Raw genomic sequence first — 21,523 nt, 5'->3', positions numbered from 1 at the left:
GTTTAATCATCCATACCAGTGTTGGCAATCTCAGCACTAATGAAATTGATGGGATGATAAAAATTTATCACCAATTAATTCTAAAATAAATTTGACGCTAAGGTCACAGTGAAAAGTCAAAGCTGGTAGTGATGATACATTGTGTTGTTTATATGTCCAATGCTTTGTTTCAGCAGCAGCAGCCTCTATGCCTTCCCAGCTTGTTGCCCAGCAGCCTGGTCACAGCAAGAAGTCTAAAGTGTTTGTGACAGATGGGAGGGATGTGGCACTGACTGGGGTGTGTGTCTTCTTCACCAGAGCCAAGACATCTAAGGCAGTCACCTCTGAGAATATACACAGAGTGAGTCATTTTATACTGTTTTTTGGAAAATATACACATGACGTCATTAGGTTCTTTTAGTTTAAATGAAGGTTGATCAGGGATTAAAAATAAAGCAGTTATTTTGTGGACTAATACTTATTTGATCTTGAATGTCCCTTTCTTATGGTCACTCTTTTGTATTTATTTCAAACAGAACCTATACTGTAATTGCATTTAAACAAAAAGAAAAAATTAAGAAGTAATAGGTGGAATAATGAAATTAACCTAAAATATTAGATGCATAATGTTATTTCTTCAATTTAATGGTAAATATTATGCAAGAAGATTAATTCGCTGAAAATAAAAGAATATTTGATTCCTTTTCCATTTGTGCGATAAATGGTGTCAACTAAGTCTGTCTTTCCATCCAGTGATAGTGAGGCTAAAGGGGGTTTTGTGATGGTGCAGTTCTACCTATTAATCCTTGATGATCACCTGCAGCAAAGCTCATCACCCACTGATAACATGTTTGCTGTTAGACACACTGTTACAGTAAGAGAGGGAAGGACTGACAGCTTCATTATGTGATATATATTTATTATTTACTGTATATAGTGATAAAACAGTCACTCCAGGAAGTATTTAGATTCTTTCACCTTTGGTGCATTTCACTGTGTTGTAAGTACATGTAGTTTATTATATATCCATCCGACATGATGCTGGGGTTGCCTTCCACCTGAAAGAGAGCTGGGAGAGGCTCCAGCAGATCCCCGTGACTCTGGTTAAGGAATAAGCGGGTATAGAAAATGGATGGATGGATGATGCTGGGGTGTCCTGCCAACATTGTAACTTAGGAAGTATTTACTGCTGTCTTGGCATGTAGACTATGAACCATTCTGTCAGATTTTAATGTCAAATATACCTGTAGCATCGAATGTCAGGAAGTGTTTTCGTGGAAGCCTCAATTCAAAATTGTTAATGAAATGTTGCACTGATATTTTTGGTGTTTTTTGCAATGAATATTCAATGTGTCTTTTTGTAGGATGTAAATTTTAATATGTTGGACACAACAGAAGTTGGTCTATTAAAAAGTGTGGAGCAGTTGCTCTCCGAGATTTTTATTCCCACACTGAGGAAGATGAACCACGGCTGGGGGGAGCTTGCCAGTCCCCAGGCCCAGGCTGTCAAACAGGACTTCATATCATCGTTGGAAAGCTTTGTGTCTGTTTTGGCTGGAGCACAGGAGAGCCTGCATGAAAAGGTAGGAAACAGATGCTATTGAATATAAAGAATAAATTTGGATCTTAATTTTGATTAAATGAATTTAATTCAGAGCAGCTATAAAATACATAGTGATGAAACACCTGTGACTTAACTAAAACAAATTCCACTCTGATAAGGTCACAGAGAAAAGTCAAAGCACGTATTGACGATACCTTGTGTTGTTTACACTGCATGTCCAATGCTTTGTTTCAGCAGTAGCAGCAGCCTCTATGCCCTCACAACTAAAGAGAAGCTACCTTAACTATTTGTGTACTAACTATATAAACCTATATACTGGAACCTATATACTGCTTGGGAAAAATTACACAAAGAAAAAATACAGAAACATTTGCAATAATATGACAAATAAAGGCAGTTTGAACAACTGTTGGCATCTTCCATTACATTATACTACTGCAGAAACTTGTTTGAGCACACATAGGTACATCCACAAACAAAATAAATTACAGACACTAGAACAAATATAAATCTTGTCATGGCTTACCTCCAGGTTACCTTGAAAGAGTGTGACACTTTTGACCTCCGGGTCCTGAAAATCCCATCAGACTACATGGCAGCAGCCAACAGCACAGAGACCACAGAAAAAATAGAGGCCTGCATGAAAGTCTGGATCAAACAGATAGAACAGGTAAAAAGTCATTCTCAATCTTATTACTGTTATCATTTGTCCTTAAACATCCTGTAGTGTTATGGTCTTCTATGTTGTGCAGTTTAGCCTGTGGATAGATGTTGAAACAGAATTTCTTCTCAGATTCAAGTTTGCTTGAGATGCATTTGATGTGCTATACAGTATATCAGGTAAAGCCAATGTAAGACAGATATGAATATGTGCTAAATATTTTATGAAGCTGGAACAAAAATGCTCAAAACGCATGTTCATCCTAAGAAGTAGTATAGAAATCTAAGTGCAGTTTTTAAAAAATTAACTTTGATATATTTCTTTTCATAGTTATTTCACACAGCTAAAATATTTAATAATCCAAATATGCTAAAAAATGCCACAATAAAATAGCCCAGTGCAATATGTGAAGTCCAGGGAAACCTAAATAAATAAATAAACTAGAGAAAGTATGCTTAAGCAGTGAATAATTATAAAGTATTGTTGTTCTCCAGGTTCTAGCTGAGAGTGACCAGTTGAGAAAGGAGGCTGATGACCTTGGGCCTCGGGCTGAGCTGGACCACTGGAAGCGTCGAATGTCCCGCTTTAACTATCTTCTGGACCAGCTTAAGAGCTCTGATATCAAAGCTGCACTGGGTGTACTGTTGATGGCTAAATCTAAACTTATAAAGGTCAGAAATAACTGTCAGTCCCTGCTGGGTTTTAGTGACTTACTTTACTTTATGTTACTTTAAAGGACACAATTTTGATTCTGTAAAATCCCTTCTGTCCATCAGATTAGTGTTTAATTTTTGCTTTTCTTCCAAATGATATTTTGACAAACCTTTTTTTATAAAATGTTAAACAATAAGTGTATGTTCTGTCTAGTCATGGCGGGAGCTGGACACAAGGATTACTGATGCAGCCAATGAGGCCAAAGACAATGTCAAGTACCTCTACAGCCTGGAGAAGTTTTGTGACCCTCTTTATAACAGTGATCCTGTAAGAAAAACACACTGGTCTCTTTAAAGTGCTTTGCTGCATAATAAGCAAACCAAATACACTGCCTCAATATTAAACTGGCCTTAAATGTTGAAAATGTCCCAGAAATGCAAGTCCATGTATTATATTAGTACGTAACCACTACAAATACACCTGATTTATAATTTGTTTCACCCCAGGTTTCAATGGTGGATGCAATCCCAGGTTTGATTAATGCCATCAGGATGATTCACAGTATTTCTCGCTACTACAACACGTCAGAGAAGATTACATCACTTTTTGTCAAGGTATGGGCGGCTGCTGTTTTGCAGCAATTATGAACAGGAATATATTGCAATCAACGAAGGAATTCAGCAAGGCGTTTTGCCTGCAGCCTTAATATTGTATTATGCATTGTATTAAATAAGCCATTTTTTTTTTTTTTTGTACTAAGGCCATTGTTACGTTATCCCAGAATAAAAAAACAATAACAGTAACATTTAACTGCTTTAGCTACATTTATTGTTTCAAGTTCAAATGTCATTTCACCATTTCCATCAAAATCTCTAGGTGACAAACCAGATGATCACAGCCTGCAAGGCCTACATCACTAATAATGGTTCTAATTCAATATGGGATCAGCCTCAGCAAGTTGTTACTGACAAAATCAAAGCTGCCATCCACCTAAACCAGGTACTGGATAGTGCTTACTGGCATGTCAGTTATTAGTTGTCAATAATTTATCTTTTCTAGTTTTCTGGGTTTATGTTCTTATAAAATGTCATTTCTTTGCTTAAAGGTGTAGCTGTATTCACTTTAAATTTTAATTTTTACATTAATATCTGTGACCATTGTTTAAAAGAAACCATGTGTTTCTCTTCAACACGTGTTACAAAGTGATGGAGTACTAGGCACCATTGCTATGACTTAAGAAATTAAGAATCATTACCACTTTGCTATAACTAAGGGATGACAATGACAGTTTGTTGCTTGTCAAACTGTCCCCCAGGAGTATCAGCAGTGTTTCCATAAAACTAAGGAGAAACTGGAGCAGACGCCCTCAGAGAGACAGTTTGACTTTAGTGAGATGTACATTTTTGGGAAGTTTGACACATTCCAGCGACGACTCGCCAAGATCCTGGAAATGTTCAACACCATTTCCACCTACTCTGCACTGCAGGACTCTAAGATAGAGGGACTGGAGACCATGGCCACCAGGTTTCAAGTAGGTATAATGTTAGAGCAGAGTGCTGTCAAGATGTTTTGATAACTCAGGGATACATTTCATTAATTGATGAAATGACACTGCCAGCCAGCTGAGCCTGTATTTTTTTGCCATTCACTGCTGTTGGAAAATGTCAGTGAATGTAAAATATAAGTTATAAGACTTTACTAAATGCATGAACAGTAATTTAATCAATGACATACAGAAGGATTTTTACATGTTAAAAGCTTGTTAAATTTATTTTAAAAAACAGCATCATAGTACTGTATATATCCCAAAGTGAGTTTAACACCAAACATCACAGCAACATATTACTCTTGTTCTTTGGTTTCTTCCCGTAAGTAGTTATTTAAATGAGTTATTTTAATTTTGGATTGGATTGTGTTGGGTCATAAAAAGGTATCTTTTGAACTCTTGCATTGCATTATCTAATTGGTTTATAGACATATTCCCTTGAGACTATATTGATGTAAGCTATTATTATGTTTCTGCTTCCTTGGATGTACAGACTGCAGAAATGCAAGGAAAATGGGAGGTAATGTTTCTTTGCAGTATTCAGGTTTTAGTAATGCATGGTCTATTTTTATAGCTTTCAGCATGGTGTTAAAATTCATAGACAGATTTTTCATTTGTACATATCCTGTATAACAAGAATTACACTAACTGCATGGAGCATGAACAGAGACCTGTCAAACTCCAAAATGTATTGCTCCATTGATTTGGGCTGTTTAGTTCTTTTCTCTTTACCATCAAATGTTTTTTCATGCTGTGCACTTCAAGTAACAAAACAGAATTAGATTAAAACAGATTACTGACTTCTCCTTTTGTAGAAATTGACAGTTGTCTCTCCATTATATAAAGAATTTATGGTGAGGTTTATGAATAAACATTACATTTGACTATTATTATTTACCTTGTTTTTGCTTTGCTATTTTGAAATCCCAGCATAAAATATGTTGCCAACATCATTTTAATGTCACCCTAAAGCCCTGACACACAGCTGGTCTAAGAAATTAGATCAATGAGTAATTCAGTATTAGTAGTAGTAGTATTTCTGAGCTCAGGCTCAACAGAAGACTAGCGAGGCAGATTTTTGATCTTGTGCATACATACATACATACATACTGGTACAATATGATTGTGTGTTTGTGTACATAATAGGCTATTGTGCTGAACATGAAGACAAAAAGTTACAGTTTCCTCGATCAGAGAAGAACCGACTTTGATGACGACTATGAGGAATTCTGCAAAAGCACCTCTGAGCTCCATGTAAGTTATATATCACAGACACAACTTACACTGCTTTCCTTCCTCTGCATTGTACAGTACAGTTACTGCCCTGCACACTACGCAGCTTTCAGTCAAAATGGCTGATAAGACATGCAATCTATAACGTGGGGGTTACCCAAGTCCATATGCACACCTCTGATCTAATTCCTTACTCTGTCCATTTTGTAAATATCATTACTGTTTGTTTTTGTTTTTCCAGAATCAGCTGAAGAGTTTCATGGATAGCACCTTTGAAAAAATTCCAAATACAGAGAGAGCTCTTAATGTGCTGAAGAAATTTGAAAGGTAACACTGTTTATTTGGCTCCTCATATTCTCTTTAGCATATTTATCTAAACATTATTATATTATTATATTTCTCAGTCAAATGGCTGAAAAAAACATCAGGCCTTTGAATCGAATTTTCTTACTGTGGACGTTTAAACACAAACACATATCAGTTTAATATGTGTTCCTATTGTGGACTTTTATTTTATAGCACTTCCTGTCTTACACTTGTTTTGGTTTTCAGCTTTACCATGCCCCTGATTTTCTTAGTTGTTCACCTGTTTCACCCACACTCAGCTGTTACTAATTCAGTAATTAGTCAGCTTGTATTCAAGCTCCATTCTCCTGCTCATGTTTGTCAGATCATCTGTTTAACTTGCCAGTCACCAGTGTTCCTCTCTGTGTTGTCTGTGCTCCTGAATTTTTTGTCATTAGTGTTTTTTCCAGTATTTTACATCTATTTAATAAATTGGCCTAGTGCCCTGCATTTCTCCAGTTTTTTCCTGTAACTGATGGATTCAGTTAAGTCAAAATGTCATGCTATGAAGAAGGAAGCAGAAACTAACAGATGTTGACCCTAAAAATTGTAATTTCTGGAATACCTGATTACAGTTTATTCATTTATTTTATTGTGTAAAAAAAATTTGCAATTCTGTTTAAATCGCTACTTGTATTGTCACTAAAAACAGACTGGGAATCCCAGACCTTGGCATTGATGAGAAGTATCAACATATTCTGCAAAACTATGGCCGTGATATTGAAATGGTCTCCCGTATCTACATGAAGCAGAAACTTGACCCCCCAATTGGCCGGGACCTGCCCCCAGTAGCAGGTCGGATAATGTGGGCTCGGCAGCTATACAGCAGGATCCAGGGTCCTATGGATCTCTTTCAGCAGGTAATGTTCAGTATCTGCCTCTCTGCAATGAAATTTACTGTAGCTGGGCCTATACATAGTTTTTTCTGTTAATTTACAGTATTTTTGTCAACGCATTTTTCATTTTCAATCTTTATTGTATTGTCTCATGCCTGTGTAGCATCCTGGAGTTCTTTCCACACCAGAGGCCAAGAAGATCATCAAGAACTTTAACAGAGTAGCAAGGGTCCTGTTGGAGTTTGAGATGATCTACCATCACAGCTGGATGGAAAAGGTAAGAGAGAGAATCATGAAAGTCACAAAAAGGACTGGGAAGAAAAAAAAAAGAATTATTCTTTCCTTTACATTATTTTAGCGCTTTCTTTCACTTCTCCTTTCACACCTTCCACACAACCTTCTCTGAACCACCCCACCACCTGTCTACCCGTCTACCTGTCTGCCCAGATGGAGGATGCCAAGTTGGGCCTGCAGGCCTCTCTGCTGGTTAGGTCTCCAGAAACAGGGGACCTTTTTGTTAACTTTGACCAAGAGATTCTGACGCAGATCAGGGAGGTAAACTGCATGACAAAGATGAATTTGGAGATTCCACCCTTTGCTGTTCAGTTGCAGCAGAAACAGGACACTCTCAAAAAAAACTACAACAAATTACAGGTGCGTATTTTATATAGTCATACATATCTGCAAATACTGTACAACTTAAATATTCAGTATGAAGATCCATTGTTGATTGTGCATTTATGTAGAAATATTAAAGCCCTGTGACCTTTGTCATATTACTATGAACGTGAACGTAAACAAATCGGGTTAACACTGTAACATTGTGTAAATACACAAACTACACTAATGCCTTTCCCCTTCCAGTTAATGTTGAGTGAGAACACCAGAGTGCGGGCCAAGATTCAGAGTGCTTTTGAACAGCTGGCCATGCCGCATGTAGCTAAGGTGAGCTATGGTTATATGAAGTTGTATTTCAAATGGAGCTCATATCTTAGATTTATTGGATATCAGAATTTATATAAATGTTCTTACAACTTTAGAGTAAATGTCTAAAATCTAAATTGTAATGAATGTTAACAATTGTTCACAGTTTCTTGGTCAATTCATATGTTTTGTTTTTTTATTATTTATTTAAGAATATCTGACATGTTTATAAATATTGGGTATACATCTCTGCTTATATTACCTATATATTAAACTGAGTAATATCAGAAAATCTATGGTATTATTTATACTGATATAGAGATTAAATTTGATACAGCAGTAATTTAATTCTGTTTAGAATACAGGTCTGTCAAATCAGTTTCCCAGGGTGTTGATTACAGCACCCAGTAACCCTTTGGTTATTGCCCTACTCACTGCTGATTACCTGGATCAGATGTGTTCAGCCTATGAGAAGCTGGATGATACCATCTCAGATAAGGATGGTGTAGGGGAGAGCAGTGAGTTGGTATATTCCAGCTTCTGAATGATTGAACACACCTGATCCAGGTAATCAGCAGTGGGTAGGGCAGAGATAGTTGGAAAATAAGCAGGGAAGTGGCCCTAAAGGACCAGAACTGGCCACCTCTATGTTAACATAGGGAGAAATTAATACAATTTATTTTCAGCATCACCAACAATGTGTGATATGAACATGTACAACAAAACTAGACAGACTGCACACAATATACAATTTTCATTATCATGCATTATTAATTTGACAGGTGGATGAAGCTATACAGCCAGGATTGACCTCCCTCAACTGGACATCTCTGAACATAGACAAGTACCTCAGCCATATCGAGAAGGCTTTGGGTAAGCAAAAAGTCCAGCAAGATCAATATTCCAAATGCCCTCATACCGACATCCTGCAACTCAGCATTGGCAGTATGCCCTATCCGACTTAACTTATGTTCATGGATTCTGTGTGTGTGTGTGTGGGGCACATTTCTGCACACAAAAGCAATTTAGTTTAGAGCTTTACCTAATGCAAGAAACAGAAAGAGCATTTTAAAAGAATTTATGAAAAATAAGATAGATAAAAATGATAGATGGAAGTACAGGCAACTTTATTCAGTTAAGGTTAGAGTAAGTTCCCAGGAAATGAATGCAAGAATGCAATGTAATGTCAACACAAAGAATAAAAACACATGCATGAATGTCTTTGTAGTGTATGTGTTCGCCACAAAACACAATTTTTTGTACCAACTTCATTCCCTCCACTTCTGTTGATGCCCGCCCCCCCTCCTTTTGTTCTTTTGTGTCTCCAGGTGAACTGGAGTTGTTGATGGACAGGGTAAATGACTTGGTGGAGTTTAGGATAGATGCGGTACTGCAGGAGATGAGTACATCCACATTGTGTGTTCTGCCAGAGGATGAGCCAGTCACCTGTGAGGAGTTTGTTCAGACCACCAGGGTAAATAATTAGTCTATTTCAACCAAACCCTCAAGTCAATAATGTACAACAGTGTACAACCCTTGAATGGTATATTTAACCAACACATATATCTTTGTGAACAGGACCTATGCATAAGACAAGCCCAAAATCTTCACACTAAGAGCTCACTAGTGGAAGATGCTGCTAATGAGCTGATTAACATGCTGCTGGAGATTGACCACAATCAGAGGGAGGAGGCAGTGAAGGTAGAGGATGAAAGCTGCCCCGAGAGCAAGACCACTGACCATGTTGACAGTGAAGGTATGCACTTTCCTTTTAAGACCGAATAGGATATATGATGTAATGTAATGTATTTGAACATTTATATGATGTAAATGTTCAAATAGCACATCAGAACAGACACAGATGTAAATAATAGAGAGAACATAACTAATATGGCAACTATTATGTAAATGTTTTGAGCTTTATAATCAGTAACCCACATATTGTTAAAAAAGCGTTCCTGCACATGAAGTGTGCCTTTTAGAAAGTGTTCCATCTTCTTCACATTTTACACATTTTATGTTGCATTTTAAATGAAAATATGTCAATATGTTGTCTCCTCCATCTCAGGTGAGGATGAGGGCCACTCAGATGCTCATCCCTTATCTAGAAATACTTTGCTCCCTCACGCCAGCGTTGGTCCCTCCTCTCCTGTGATGAGGAGGAAGAAAAAGAGGGATCTGCTGGAAGTGATGGAGGAGGAAGCCCAGGAGCTGCTCTCCTACTTCAACCACCGCAATGTGGATGCCTTGCTCAGGTTGACACGCAACACCCTGGAGATGCTACGCAAGCGCATCTACACCTCCTCTCACACAAATTTTATGGGTTGGTCTTCTGTTTGAATTTTGCTGCTCTCTGTACAAATGTTAGTATGAAAAGGTAAAAGAAGAATATATTTTATATACAAGTTTGGTTTTTGTTTTAATCATGAACTTTTTAGGTAATGTAAAAGCATTTGAGGAGATACATAACAAAATTGAATGGCACAATATATTTTATTTCTAGTATGAGTATGATTTAAATGTCAGTTTTGTATGAGTGACTATACTTTTCCCCTGTAGCTGAGAATGAGTCACCCAGTCATGGAAGAACCAGTTGTCAGCAGACAATCTTCAGAGTTGATGTAGTCCTCTCTATCCCGAACATTGCCATGGTTCCAGCTCTTGAGGAGGTTCAGCAGGCTCTCAACCGAGCGGTGGAGTGTGTGGTCAGTGTCAGCAAAGGAGTTGGCCAGTGGAGCAAAGAAAGGATCTCCAGGGTGGGATTTTAATCTAGTGTAGAATGCAGTTGTTTTTGACATACACTGTCAAATGCACTTTGATGCACTATGCACGTTCCTTTTAGGAAATACTAGGATGTGTGATGCAATAAAATTTCAAATAGCACATTTATTTATCTTTGTTAATAAATCCCAATAATGCTAACTAAATGATGATGATATTATGTTTCTTTCCTTTTACAGAGAAAAATGAATGAAAGACTGATGGCAGCTCTGCAACAAGACAGTTCAGAGAGTGATTCAGAGGATGGAGCAACTACATACAGGAGTCTCACTGGTATGAAAGGACATCAGGCCTTAAACAAATCCTCAGCACTTCAACAAATTAACAGTTTGACCATTCAGCAATTTATTCATGTTTCCAATATTCAGACCAGAACAGAGATCATTACCTTCTGCACTAAAGTCACACTATAATAAAATCTCCTGAATTCACAGGGCCAGCAGATTAAAGCTACATCTGACTAGGAGCAGAGCAACATATTGATGTAAAATGTCATACATATGTCATTGGTTTTGAAAAAGCAGCCACTAAACTAAAACATTTTAATCTCACTGTGAGCTGCCCTTTGTCACATTCCACAAAGCAAGTTAATATGGAGCTGATGTAGCATAACCCTGCTTAATAAAGGATGAAAAAGTTGCAGGGTTATTGAATTACTCAAAGGAGTCCAAATTTTGAGTTTAAATGTTGGATATGAACATGTTCTATACATTAAAAGTCTATTTTTATTTATAACCTTTCCAGTTAATTAAATTTTTAGTGGTAATAATTTATGTAAAATGTGATATTTAAAAGGCGTTTGTCAACATTTATTTCAGTGTTAGAGAGAGAACAATCCTGTAGTGCTCCGAACATTTTAGCCGTTACATTATGCTGTTTTTTGTGTTTACACATTATACACCCGCTGTCTTCCAAACACTTTTCAGAAGGCAGCACCTCAGACATTTCAGCAGGCATGGTTCAGGCCATCCCCTTCCAACCCAGAAACTACTACAAGAGTGTGTCTGAGAACAAGGACATAGTCAAACTGGTGTCAGTTCTCAGTAGTTCCATCAGCTCCACCAAAAAGGTATGTGCTCTCATTTCAGCAAGACAATTTAATTGATGCATGCTGTAACATGTTCCTGATATATTCAATCCTGTGCAAATAATGGAAAAATGAATGCCTATTGCATATTTTCAAATTATCTGAATTGAAGCAGGCAACAATTTTGTCAGTTTCTGTATGTGTATTTTAATCTCTAGGTCCTTACAGAAAACTAAGTCATCTTTGTCATTTAAATATTACATTGTTAATGCTTCCTATTTTCTGTGTAACTCCTGTTTACATTGATGTGCAGGAGGTGATGACTGCTCTCGGGCGTTTTAGCCGCTACCATCACATCTGGAGAAAGGATCGTGAAGACACCATGCAGAAGTATGAAACACTGATATTCATAGCTTATTTTTACCGCTGAAGATTAACTGCTTTATTTTCTGTGCATTAACTGACTGGCAGTGAAAACAAACTGTTGTGCCAATGCCTTTTTGGTTTGTTTTTACAGGTTCCTCCAGGGCAGTCCCTTGCTGTCAGAGTTTGAGAGCCAGATTCTTTTCTATCGAGATCTAGAGCTGGAAATAAATGCAGAACCAGAGTTTATTACAGTAGGAGCTTTGGCACTCTACACAGGTAAGTTGCAGTTCTTTTAAAACTGTTGAGAGCTGAACATTATGAATACAGATCTTAAGTTTTAAATTTTTTTGATGAGTTAAAAGACAATATGGAATTTTGTATGGAATATAAAATTGACATTTCAGCTAATCTGTCACTGAACTCAGAATATGTTTCTTTGTACCAGCGGACTTGAAGTTGTCCCTCACTGCTGAAACCAAGAACTGGATGGTGGACTATGGACTGTACTGTAACAGGAAGTATCGCTCAGAAATGGAGCAGATCTTTGCTTTTATCGATGAAGCAGGAAAGAAATTAAACCGACAGATCAAAGACCTGGATGACATTCGTATCGCCATGGCAGCACTCAAGGAGATCAGAGAGCAACAAATATCTATTGATTTTCAAGTTGGACCCATAGAGGTAACACACTAATGAATATATAGTGAGAAAGAGGCTAATGTTTGCAGTAATGAATATTAGAGAGATATCAGTGATCAAAATCAAACTATATACTGTACATTCTGGTTATTATAGTATATAGTGTATGAGCATATAGCCTTTGTTGAGTCCTCTGTTTGAAACTGCTCTGGCAGTAAAGAAGAAATGCATGAAGTGAAACATATAAATGTTTGTCTTTAATTGTTAAAGTACTGATGCATAATTACACCATTTACACATCTCAGGTGGAGGATGTAACATCTTGTTTTTAATTTAACGCAGGAGTCTTATGCCATGCTTCATAAATATGAGCTGTTAGTAGCAAAAGAAGAGGCCGATAAAGTGGATACGCTGCGTTACACCTGGGAGAAGCTGCTGTCTCGGAGCACAGAGGTACAGAATGAGCTGGTGGCTCTGCAGCCAAACTTCAGAGGCGAGCTGGTCAGCAATGTGGAGACCTTCCTGGAAGACTGTCAACACTTTTACCAGGATTATGAGAAGGTAAAGAGATAAAGAAAATGTAAGATGCAACTCTCCAGTACATGTCTAGCCAAAAACAGTATTGTGCTGATTTTCCATTTTCATTACAGCACATTATTTACATGGATTGATCAAAATTCAGCTGATAAAAACTTTGCTCTTTCTGCTTCAGGATGGCCCCATGGTGATGGGGCTAGCCCCTCAGGATGCCAGTGACAGACTCATCATGTTCCAGGTCTGACAGTCTGAGTTGGACATAATAAAGTTATTGAGTTTTTCAAATTAATTATCAGTATGTTTGCAATGTAGGCCTGCCAGTTGATCAGAGATATGACTCCAATTGAATAATTTTGCAGTTAAATTACTTTTTTTTTTTTTTTAATATGTCATTGTAATTTTTAGTACTATTCAATATCCAAACTTACTGATATTTTCTTGCCATTGTTCTCCTTTGTAGAATCGATTTGACAACCTCTTCAGAAAGTACATCACTTACACAGGTGGAGAGGAGTTGTTTGGGCTTCCTGTTACCCAACATCCTCAGCTTCTGGAGATTAGAAAGCAGCTGGCTCTGCTGCAGAAGTTGTATGGCCTTTACAACAATGTCAGTGAGACAGTCAATGGATACTATGACATCCTCTGGGCTGACATCCACATAGAGAAGATCAATAACGAGCTACTAGACTTTCAGACGAGGTTAGACACTTTATTTACTGTGACATTATCAAATTCAAATAAATTAAAATGATCTGTGTTAGAACCAGGGTTGTGCTGACCTGAACTAAACTGTAGGTGAAAAGTGAATAGTGATACGCAAGCAGTAAATATCATGCCCCCTCTACTGAATAGCTGGAACAGCTGGATTGTTACTGCAGTAACAATGCACTTTCCTTTGGGACTCAAAGTATTCCCACCTAACAGAAATAAGCCAGTCTTTTTTTTTTTTTTTTTTTTTTTTGTTAAAGCTTGCTTAAAGTGCTAATGTGACTTTTGCATATTGCAAAAATGAAGCCATCATGTTGCCATAGAACATAGGTGACTATCAACTTCCAAGCAAGGGAAATCAAATCAAATGATTTGATTTCCATTAGCTCTGTCTTAACCTCAGCATCACCTCAGCATTCTACCAGTTATGGTATGATATGTTTATTAAGTATTGGATAGATGCTGCAAAGGATTTCATTTTCATTATTCCCATGGACGTTTATCTTTACCCTCTGTCCTCTGTTAGAGTTTATTCATTCTGCACGTCAAAGGGAAATTGAAAGAGGCTTAGAATGTAAATTAAAGCTTTCAATCTAGTGAAAAACAAATTTTAATGTGTGCCTGCACTTCTTTGTTCTCCTGTGAAACTAGTTGAAGCTTGTTGGCAGTTAGCAGTCACAATGGGAGTACCTGCTGATGTAAGAGTTGACGAACACAGAACAGCTGCCGCCTCTGGCACAAATGCTGTCGGTGTTGACTGGTATATATTTTTTTTTAACTTAAAGGTGTCGCAAGCTGCCTCGTGCTCTGAAGGAGTGGCAGGCCTTTTTGGACTTGAAGAAAATAATTGATGAATTCAGTGAGTGCTGCCCTGTGCTGGAACTCATGAGTAACAAGGCTATGATGACACGCCACTGGAAGAGAATTACTGAGGTCAGAGAACCAAGGCCATCAACATACCACTGTAGTTACCAGCTATTTAAGTTTAGTGCCTGTTGTTATATTTGTCCTGTGTGGTGTAATAATAATAGATGTTGTGTTGGTGTTTTGTTTGAATAGACATCCTAGTTTCAACACTAACAAATCTGTCTGGTTTTGTAACCAGGTGACTGGACATACCTTTGAGGTTGAATCCGATACATTTAAGCTCCACAACATTATGGAGGCTCCTCTGCTCAAGTATAAAGAGGAGATTGAGGTAAGAATTAATATAAGGCTATTTATGCTGGCCAAGTCGATATGAATTGATCTATTACTTTTCTAAATAGCATAATGGAGGCTAAATAAAATGGTCTGTTTACTCTGTTTTAATTAGTAATGATTGATTTATGTCCATTGAATGGCACCATAACGGTTCAGAGGAAGTAGACAAGTTGGTACCTGATTCCTTTTGGTGTGGTCTCAGAACTGTATTTCAGTATTTAGGAGGAATAATTAGAAACACTGATGTATTTGACGTGTTATCTCTATATCTATCACTTAAATATCTAGAGATTCAAAAGATTGTTGACAGTAAGGTTAATAATGCACAAGAAAAAGATTTTGGATTGCCAGTGATAACTAATAATCAATTGATGATTAAGTTGAATTTTCTGTCATTTTGTAATTCATTAATTTTACAAACTTCATTTCTATCATGTATTCTGTACTCTATGCAATAATGTCGCAGCATGTCTGCATTTTTTTTGCTACCACCACTGGATATGTTTCAACATCTGAGCGTTTCTTGCGTAGGATATCTGCATCAGTGCAGTAAAGGAGCGAGATATTGAGCAGAAGCTAAAGCAGGTAATCGCTGAGTGGGACAACAAGATTTTTACATTTGCCAACTTTAAAACCCGTGGAGAGCTGCTTCTGAGAGGAGATAGCACGTCAGAGATCATTGCCAGCATGGAGGACAGCCTGATGATTTTGGGGTCACTTATGAGCAACAGGTATGTCACTATTGAAAATCAAAATCATCAGTCACTGCCGGAGTGTGTAAGGTGAGTATGCTGATGTATTATTTTCCAGGTACAACACCCCATTCAAAGCACAGATTCAGAAGTGGGTTCAGAATCTTTCCAATACCACTGATATCATTGAAAACTGGATGACTGTGCAGAACCTCTGGATCTATTTGGAGGCTGTGTTTGTTGGTGGAGACATCGCCAAACAGCTGCCCAAGGTAAATTACATCACAGTAAATTATTTTATAATAATTATTTGATGCATTTATAAACGCTAATAACTTTAAATTGACAATATAGTTTCAAATCGTTCAAATTATCAATTGATCCCTTGTGATCAGAAATACATTTTATACTGAGCATATTTAAAACACTTTTTCCTTCATGATTCTGTGTTGCTTTAGAATTAGTGTCCCATATGAGTTTTTAAAACAAACATTTTTTTTGCATTACAAGTTATTTTTTAGCAAAAGCACATAATACAACCTCTGATAATGGGATGAATAATCTACTCTCTTGTTTAGGAAGCAAAGCGTTTCTCTAACATTGACAAATCATGGGTGAAGATCATGATGCGAGCCCACGAGATGCCCAATGTAGTACAGTCTTGTGTGGGAGATGAGACCATGGGACAGCTGCTTCCTCACCTCCTCGAACAGTTGGAAATCTGTCAAAAGTCCCTTACAGGGTGAATATGAAGTTCTTAAATCCTTAAACCTCCAAAGAGAGGACAGTCAAACCTGTTAGAATAACACAAGATTTATTTCTAGTGTTGTGCTGCCGACTGTGCATGTGTTTGGTTTGTTGTGTTGTGGTTTGAGATACACTACTATAGGTGACTTTTTTTGTCATGCCATCCAACAGTTATTTGGAAAAGAAGCGTTTGCTGTTTCCTCGTTTCTTCTTTGTCTCTGACCCTGCCCTGCTTGAGATACTGGGCCAGGCCTCTGACTCTCACACCATCCAGGCCCACCTTCTCAATGTCTTTGACAACATCAGATGTGTTCAATTTCATGACAAGGTGAGTTGGAGCTACTTAGTTTCATTTGCATTTGAAAGGTCTGGAAAAAAAGACACAATTGCAACAAGGGCAACTCAATGCAATGGACAGCTGCAACAAAGAAAACTGAACTGAGTCTTCATTGTGTGTAAAAGCAGAATATATACATATTTGACCGTATTGTTTACCTTACTTCGCAAAAAATGTGAAATAAAACATGAATCTGTTAATTCTTATAAATCAATCCTCTTTCTCAGATATATGACCGTATTCTGGCTGTATCGTCACGGGAAGAGGAGACTGTGGAGTTGGAGCGTCCTATCACAGCAGAAGGGAATGTAGAAGTTTGGCTCAATGCTCTCCTTAAGGAATCCCAGAGGTCTTTGCACCTGGTGATCCGACAGGCTGCCCTGACCATTCAGGACTCTGGATTCCAGATCATCGACTTCCTGAACTCCTTCCCTGCTCAGGTAGGTCAACAAATTGATCAACACTTAAACATGTGGACCTAGGACTGTGTACTGTGAACAAAACATGGCATCATGAATTATAGAAATCTTCACCAATACAATATATTTGGCAAATGAATGTTTCAAGACCATTGTTTAGCTTCTGTAGCATCCATATTTTTGTATTATGCAGTTTTAATGGCTCATTTAACACAGCAATGGTAATAATTTGAAGTCCTTCAAATTATTCAACCACACAGTCATTATCAAATATATTTGATCTCGATCCAGGTGGGCTTGTTGGGTATTCAGATGATATGGACAAGGGACTCTGAGGAAGCCCTGACAAACGCTCGGTACGATCGTCGCATTATGGCCAAAACAAACCAACTCTTCCTGGACCTGCTTAACACACTGATTGACATGACCACAAGAGACCTGGGGGCTGTGGAAAGGACAAAATATGAGACCCTCATTACCATCCATGTCCACCAGAGGGACATATTTGATGACCTGGTCAGTATGTTGTTGATCATTTAGTAGTACAAAACCTTTTGTATGGAAGTGCAGCGGTCCATACAAATGAAGCCTTTATCATTTCTGTTCAAGTGTATATCTAATTAGAGTCCTCTGTTCTAAATAGCTGTGCTTTTTTAAAACTGCATTTAATATTCAGCTTTTCTAGTGTTGTGTTGTCACCATTTCAAATGGTGTTTGCTGCAGATAGTTAGTTCTATCCAACCAACGTCTTCAAAGCTTCTTTTTAATGACAGCTGTTTGATATTTAGGCATAGAGAAAGGGCTGACTTTGAAGTCCACCCTTCAGACACAATAAATTGCCTCTAAGGTGAATAGAGAATGTGTAAAGTTACTTTTTTGATGTTTTTATCATTATTTAATTCCTGATACCTGAATTAATTTATTCTTATCTTTTTCTCCTGCAACATTTGCCCTTGACCTGCACATTTTCCCAAACATCTTTTTGCTCTCCTCTTCCCCTCACTTGTCTCTGCTATATCTCCTGTCTTTGTTGCTTCCATCATTTGACCTCATTTTTAATTTATCACGGTATCACTCTCCTTCCACCATCTCTTTTCCCTGATCTTCATATACTGATTTTATGCATCTCCTTGAGTTGCCTCTTTTTTGCCACCTCCAACTCCTTTTCATCTCATGACCTCTAACCTCTTTTCTGTCATAATTTTCGCAATTTTTTTTCTACTCCACCTTTTTAATGTAACCTTAATGTTACTCTATGCACCCCTCATAATTCTTGCTTTTGCCACCCCTCCTTTCCATTATCTTTCTGCTTTTCTCACCTCATGTCCATCATTTCTCACCATCCTTTTATCTTATTCCACTTCTCACTGTGCCTCTGTACTCTCTAAACTCTTCTTTGTCCCTTCACTTTTATTTTTGTCCTTATCCATGCACCTTTCAGTGCCGACTGCATGTTAAAAGCCCCATTGACTTTGAATGGCTGAAGCAGTGTCGTTTCTACTTCAATGAGGACTCAGACAAGATGATCATCAACATCACAGATGTGGGCTTTGTCTACCAGAATGAGTTCTTGGGCTGCACTGAAAGGCTTGTCATTACACCATTGACTGACAGGTAGATAGAGAGATCACAGTGTACACACACACACACACATTCTCAAAGGCAGAATGAAAATTAATTTCAAGAAATAATATTCTTCTATTTGTGGCAAGAAAAGCACTGAAGCAAACTTTATTCTTTAAATTTCAGAATATATAGGCAACAGAATTATCACTGCAATACACTTTTTATCATTGTTCTCATTGTGGCTGACTAACAGTTTGAAGAAGGCAAACACAAATGGACTGTAATTGTCTCAGAAAATTGCAACCTTATACTTGTATTTATGTAACAATTCTGCAGTGCCTTGACACAATATGTGCCACACCTCATTCACATTGCAGACATTCAAAATGAGTGGCAAAAACTCTGTAATGTGTTTTTTATGATGTAGGCATCACTAATCATTACTAATCAAAAGCAATTTTTAAATAGCAGAAAGATATTTTTGTGAGACTATTTAAGATGCATTCTGGTAACTGTAGGAAATGTTTGTTATAATATCAATTCAGATTTAATGGGCCACAGGTTCTATGGCTGACAAATGACAGATCATGAGAAACAGAAACAGAGCAGTGGAACTGGGAAGAGAAGAAATTAGGAAGGAGTAGGCACCTTTGCACAATAGTCACCTCTACTGCTGACAGCTTTGACCGACAGAAAGGAGTAGAAGCTGACAGATGATGGAGATGGAGGCAGAAGTCCACGAACAGCCCATTGTTGATGAGAGATGAGGATAAGGAGATTAGAAAGGACAGCAGTATGGAGGAGTCTATCAGCAGCAACAGGCAGTAGCTTTCTAAAGAAGCTGCAAGCTGGTTTTACTGCCTACAGCACAAAGACAACCTTCATTTTCTCACTGCCTTCTTGTTTTGCCTGAAACACTATTGGTTTAATTGTGTGAGGTTAATAAAAAAACTTATTTGTGAGATAACAAATTTGAAATTGATGTGTGTCTATTTGCATAGGTGCTACATCACATTAGCCCAGGCTCTAGGTATGAGCATGGGCGGAGCACCTGCTGGTCCAGCAGGAACAGGTAGGACTTTAAAATCCTAAAATACTGCTTATTTCTCCAAATTGTTGAACCCGCTTAGATGAGACCTCAGATGTGACACTTGTAATACTGTATATCAATTAAAAGTCTGATAGGACTAAATACATGTCTGAAATAAACCAACATGTCATAGTAGTTTTCTATTAACTCAATCCATTTCTGTCCAAACCAAAGAGCTTGGGAACAACTGGATTAGAGTTTTTTTTTTGTTTTTTTTTTCTGTCACAATAAAAGTAATTGCTTTCATTTTAGGTAAGACGGAGACCATAAAAGACATGGGCCGCTGCCTCGGAAAGTATGTTGTGGTCTTCAACTGTTCTGACCAGATGGACTTCAGAGGTTTGGGGAGAATATTCAAAGGTAAGAGTCACAAATAAATGTAGTGATATTATGTTACTGCAAAGACAATAGCAGTCTTAGTGATAGAGCCCTTTAAAGGCTGGAAGTTTCAGCGCTGCTTGAGAGGTTTCAGGTGAGTGATAACCACAAAGTTTTAATTTTAAATTAATGATATGAGATATAATTTGGATTTTTTTGTCATTGATGAACCATAAGCGTGTGTGTGTGTGTGTGTGTGTGTGTTTGTTTGTGTGATTTCCAGGTCTGGCTCAGTCTGGTTCGTGGGGCTGTTTTGACGAATTCAACCGCATTGACCTCCCAGTCTTATCAGTGGCAGCCCAGCAGATTGCGGTCGTTCTCACCTGCAAGAAGGAACGTCGCAAAAACTTTGTCTTCACTGATGGAGATAATGTGGATATGAACCCAGAGTTTGGCATCTTCCTCACCATGGTCAGTGACCCAGCAGTGCCACTATAATAATTAATAGTAATCATTTCTTTTTTTTTAAATAAAACTAGTTGTTTTAGTTGCTATAGCAGAGCTACAGTATGAAGAGGCATTCATATCAAACGGAAATAGATTAATTTGGTCTTATTTAGAGAGCATGTTGAAAATCACATAATAAAATTTCATGAGGTTTAATGGGTGCAGCTAAATGAAAATGATCTAAGCCATGTCTTTAAATAGTAAGATCACTTTATTTCTTTGGCACAGTTGCTATTCTAAGACTAGTCATTTAACAAGGAACAATGAAATGATTCTCTCATTACTGTTTCCTCATTTTCATTAAAGTTTTTCCTATTTTTAACTTATTCTAGACAAGATTTTTTTTCTTCTTCTGAATAATCAGAACCCAGGTTATGCAGGTCGCCAAGAGCTACCAGAGAACCTCAAAATCAACTTCCGCTCTGTGGCCATGATGGTGCCAGACCGTCAGATCATCATTAGGGTAAAACTGGCCAGTTGTGGGTTTATAGACAACATGGAACTGGCTCGCAAGTTCTTCACTCTATACAAGCTGTGTGAGGAGCAACTTTCCAAACAGGTAAAAATAAAACTTGATCTCCTGCAAGAAGGAATGTTGCAAATATATATATGTGATGTGATAAAATATGTTAACGTAAATGTGAAATATCCTCTGACTGTGTAGGTTCACTATGACTTTGGCCTGCGGAATATCCTGTCAGTGTTGCGAACACTGGGAGCAGCCAAGCGAGACAATCCCAGTGACACGGAGTCCACTATTGTCATGAGGGTCCTCAGGGACATGAATCTCTCCAAGTTGGTCAGTCTGAAATAGAGTAAAATAACACATTTAATAGAAAATTTT

At 37.7% G+C, this 21,523-nt stretch overlaps 1 protein-coding gene across 5 annotated transcripts in view; it reads left to right on the top strand.

Annotated features, from left to right (window-relative positions):
• The window catches only part of dnah5 (dynein, axonemal, heavy chain 5), a 76,066-nt gene that overhangs the window by 8,872 nt on the left and 45,671 nt on the right, over positions 1-21,523 (top strand). For 2 of the 5 annotated variants that reach the window (XM_026293286.1, XM_026293284.1), the window contains exons 4-44: positions 177-340; positions 1,344-1,562; positions 2,076-2,213; positions 2,699-2,875; positions 3,072-3,185; positions 3,365-3,472; positions 3,735-3,857; positions 4,174-4,389; positions 5,551-5,658; positions 5,879-5,964; positions 6,635-6,842; positions 6,982-7,095; positions 7,266-7,472; positions 7,683-7,763; positions 8,525-8,615; positions 9,071-9,216; positions 9,321-9,498; positions 9,811-10,065; positions 10,302-10,498; positions 10,703-10,796; positions 11,450-11,592; positions 11,864-11,940; positions 12,068-12,192; positions 12,362-12,597; positions 12,898-13,116; positions 13,268-13,330; positions 13,553-13,791; positions 14,586-14,733; positions 14,906-14,998; positions 15,535-15,734; positions 15,814-15,967; positions 16,274-16,437; positions 16,614-16,770; positions 17,007-17,219; positions 17,490-17,714; positions 18,640-18,812; positions 19,766-19,836; positions 20,107-20,214; positions 20,456-20,643; positions 21,044-21,238; positions 21,344-21,478. In XM_026293286.1, the coding sequence (XP_026149071.1) occupies positions 177-340; positions 1,344-1,562; positions 2,076-2,213; positions 2,699-2,875; positions 3,072-3,185; positions 3,365-3,472; positions 3,735-3,857; positions 4,174-4,389; positions 5,551-5,658; positions 5,879-5,964; positions 6,635-6,842; positions 6,982-7,095; positions 7,266-7,472; positions 7,683-7,763; positions 8,525-8,615; positions 9,071-9,216; positions 9,321-9,498; positions 9,811-10,065; positions 10,302-10,498; positions 10,703-10,796; positions 11,450-11,592; positions 11,864-11,940; positions 12,068-12,192; positions 12,362-12,597; positions 12,898-13,116; positions 13,268-13,330; positions 13,553-13,791; positions 14,586-14,733; positions 14,906-14,998; positions 15,535-15,734; positions 15,814-15,967; positions 16,274-16,437; positions 16,614-16,770; positions 17,007-17,219; positions 17,490-17,714; positions 18,640-18,812; positions 19,766-19,836; positions 20,107-20,214; positions 20,456-20,643; positions 21,044-21,238; positions 21,344-21,478 (6,350 nt within the window). Of the gene's footprint in view, positions 1-173; positions 341-1,343; positions 1,563-2,075; positions 2,214-2,698; positions 2,876-3,071; positions 3,186-3,364; positions 3,473-3,734; positions 3,858-4,173; positions 4,390-5,550; positions 5,659-5,878; positions 5,965-6,634; positions 6,843-6,981; positions 7,096-7,265; positions 7,473-7,682; positions 7,764-8,524; positions 8,616-9,070; positions 9,217-9,320; positions 9,499-9,810; positions 10,066-10,301; positions 10,499-10,702; positions 10,797-11,449; positions 11,593-11,863; positions 11,941-12,067; positions 12,193-12,361; positions 12,598-12,897; positions 13,117-13,267; positions 13,331-13,552; positions 13,792-14,585; positions 14,734-14,905; positions 14,999-15,534; positions 15,735-15,813; positions 15,968-16,273; positions 16,438-16,613; positions 16,771-17,006; positions 17,220-17,489; positions 17,715-18,639; positions 18,813-19,765; positions 19,837-20,106; positions 20,215-20,455; positions 20,644-21,043; positions 21,239-21,343; positions 21,479-21,523 lie in introns of all 5 variants that reach the window. The other 3 variants (XM_026293285.1, XM_026293282.1, XM_026293283.1) reach the window with 2 other exon arrangements.

This window comes from Mastacembelus armatus, chromosome 16, assembly GCF_900324485.2.
Source record: "Mastacembelus armatus chromosome 16, fMasArm1.2, whole genome shotgun sequence".
NCBI classification, from domain to species: Eukaryota; Metazoa; Chordata; class Actinopteri; order Synbranchiformes; family Mastacembelidae; genus Mastacembelus; species Mastacembelus armatus.
The sequence above is the reverse complement of the archived record's forward strand: the minus strand, read 5'-3'. Positions and strand labels throughout refer to the sequence as shown.